The sequence below is a fragment of the Prenolepis imparis genome, unplaced genomic scaffold, assembly GCF_030444845.1.
Source record: "Prenolepis imparis isolate NDT839.2.m4 unplaced genomic scaffold, iyPreImpa1.0 SCAF_3, whole genome shotgun sequence".
Lineage (NCBI taxonomy): Eukaryota > Metazoa > Arthropoda > Insecta > Hymenoptera > Formicidae > Prenolepis > Prenolepis imparis.
In genome coordinates this window covers 2,821,860-2,824,468 of record NW_028141161.1, presented here as the reverse complement: position 1 = coordinate 2,824,468, position 2,609 = coordinate 2,821,860, and the positions used below count along the sequence as shown (strand labels likewise).

At 32.4% G+C, this 2,609-nt stretch overlaps 1 protein-coding gene across 1 annotated transcript; it reads left to right on the top strand.

Moving 5' to 3' along the window:
• The first annotated feature begins 743 nt into the window (after positions 1-743).
• LOC145934250 (uncharacterized) lies at positions 744-1,686 on the top strand. Its single transcript, XM_083034618.1, has 4 exons — positions 744-897; positions 998-1,121; positions 1,253-1,266; positions 1,454-1,686. Exons 1-4 carry the CDS (start codon positions 744-746, stop codon positions 1,684-1,686), a joined length of 525 nt encoding a protein of 174 aa, XP_082890744.1.
• The last annotated feature ends 923 nt before the right edge of the window (positions 1,687-2,609 follow it).

Sequence of the window (2,609 nt, the reverse complement as noted above, 5' to 3'; positions counted from 1 at the left end):
AATTTATTATTATATTTTTTGCCAATATTTATTTCTATTTTTTTTTGTTTGCAATAAATTTATTATTTTGCATTGCTCAACTAAATCGCGTACTGCTTTTCTTTCGTACTGTTAAATTAAACGTCTGTGTCGTCATTTCTGTGTCCATCATATTTTCGTTAGAGTACTTTCGGCAACCACACCCTGCCCCTCTGCCGTTAGGCGAGCTATTCAGCCCGTAGCGGGATTCCCGGCCTAAATTTTGCGTTTGCTTCGCGATTTGTGGATTGACGCGTGAAAGACTGCGTCTGGCGCCCAAAACTTTAGTCTCTCGCGGATATTACGGCTGGCGTTCTGCTGCGGCACGCGCGGAACGACCAAGATCTTAGTTCCCGCCGCGTGAATAATTAAAACCCCTGTGTTTTGCTGACGGCCATGGTGTAATAAGATAGGTGTAACATTCCCGAGGATGCGCAGTCGTCCAAAGTAATGGCCGCTTTTCGACCAATCAGGAATTGGTCCCAAATGCAGAAAAGTAATATGGCTGCGCACATATGTTTAGAGATATATGTAGTTTAAAAGCCATACCCGCAGTTTAAAAGTCATAAGCGTTATAAAAAAAAGTTGGTTATGCTTGCACTAAAGTGTGTGTGGTGTTGTGAAGTGTGTTGTGGGTTGTGGTGTTGTGAAGTGTGTTGTGGGTTGTGGTGTTGTGAAGTGTTTTGTGGGTTGTGGTGTTGTGTTTTTTTCTATTTGCAGGAACCATGCCAACGTGTTGTGTCAAAAATTGTAAAAGTCGTACTGATCATACACAGACGACAAATCTGAAGTTCTTTAGATTTCCAAAGGAGGCAAATATTCGACAGCAATGGCTTAATGCTTGTAAAATAAATGATACTGATATAAAAATTGATTCTGGTAAGTAGATATAATTTCTCTATTATTATTTTTTATGTAATTCTGTTATTTTACATAAATAATCTTATGTTACATAATACATTATACAATTTAATTTTAGCAAGAATATGCAATCTACATTTTAATGAAGATTGTTTCGAAATAGAGTGGACAAAACCACGTACAAGCAATGTGCCTGCCAAACAAATACAACAATTAAAAAAGGATTCCATTCCTACCAAAATGTTAAATTTAGAAAAAAGGAAAATAACAAAAGGAATGGGAGAAATAGAAAAAGACGTTGCAAATACAAACAAAAAGATGAAAGTACCGTGAGTGTCATCCTTTTTATTTAAATATGAGATTTTATGTGTAGGTATAGTAACGCAAGTAAAACATACTAATGATATTAATATACAATATAATTATTGACAAAAAATTATACTTCCGTTTTGATATATATTATGGAGGATCAAGTTTTGAAATGGAGCAAACTCAGGACTCTATCCTCTATAATATGTGAAAATCAAAATAATTAATTTACTTTTTAAAATATTATAATTTACTTTTTTTAAAGTGAAAACAGGCATACCGACTTACACCGAACTTGTGCAATATGTGCGTGAAAATCAGCAAGTTACTTCAGAAGAAAATGCTATGGAAGTAGCTGTACAAGAACAAGTTGTTTTACAAATTGTTGAACAAGTCATGGAAGAAGACATTATAGAGCATAATATACAAGAAATTAACAGAGAAGAAGATACCTTGCCACTCGACGTTACAAAAGAACAACAGACGTATGTAGTATAATTTATGTCTATAATTTCTACTCTATTCTCTCTTATAATCTCTATTCTATTCTGCGTTACCATGTATAAGTTTGTTCTTATCTCTGATTACTGTATTAACACAATAATTCTTTCAATCATATCTTAACTTTCTTTTTTTCTATTATGATTTATTACGTAATTGTTTTATTGTGTGAAAATTCTGTAACTACATTAGTACTAAAATACAAATAATTTTGTTCTGCAGAACTGAGCCTGATCAAAAATTAAAATAAAATATTCCTATAGAAATTTTAAAGTTAGAAAAAGCAGAACAAAAAAAAGGAATTTATTAATGAAGAAAAACAAGCTTATAGAAGAAAATAAAAAACTTATTGAGAACAATAAATCATTAATTATTAAAGTAGAGCAATTGCAAAAAGACGTACAGCAAAAATCCTGCACTATTTCACAAATAGAAATAGATAAGCAGAACGAAGCTAAAAAGGTAGCTATTGCCTTGAAGAAAGTCTTTATTCCTGGACAAATAAAAATGTTGATGTCACCAAATGACAATGTTAGAATTAAATGGTCGTCCGAGGATATCACATCTGCTATCAATTTAAGGTCGCTAAGTCCAAAAGCATATCGATATTTAAGAGATGTGAAAAAGATACCATTGCCATGCGTAACAACCTTATAAAACTGGTGTGCAACATTCAATATTCCACCTGGCATTTTAAAAGATGTCCTTAACATTATGAAAGACAAAGGACATAATCTCTGCACAACAGAAAAATTAACTATATTAACATTTGATGAATTATATATATCAAATAAGGTGGATTTAGAAAGAAAAGAACAGAAAATGTATGGACCTCACAAAACATGTCAATTAATTATGGCTCTAGGATTATTCAAAAAATGGAAGCAGCCTGTTTATTATGATTTTGATAAAGCAATGTC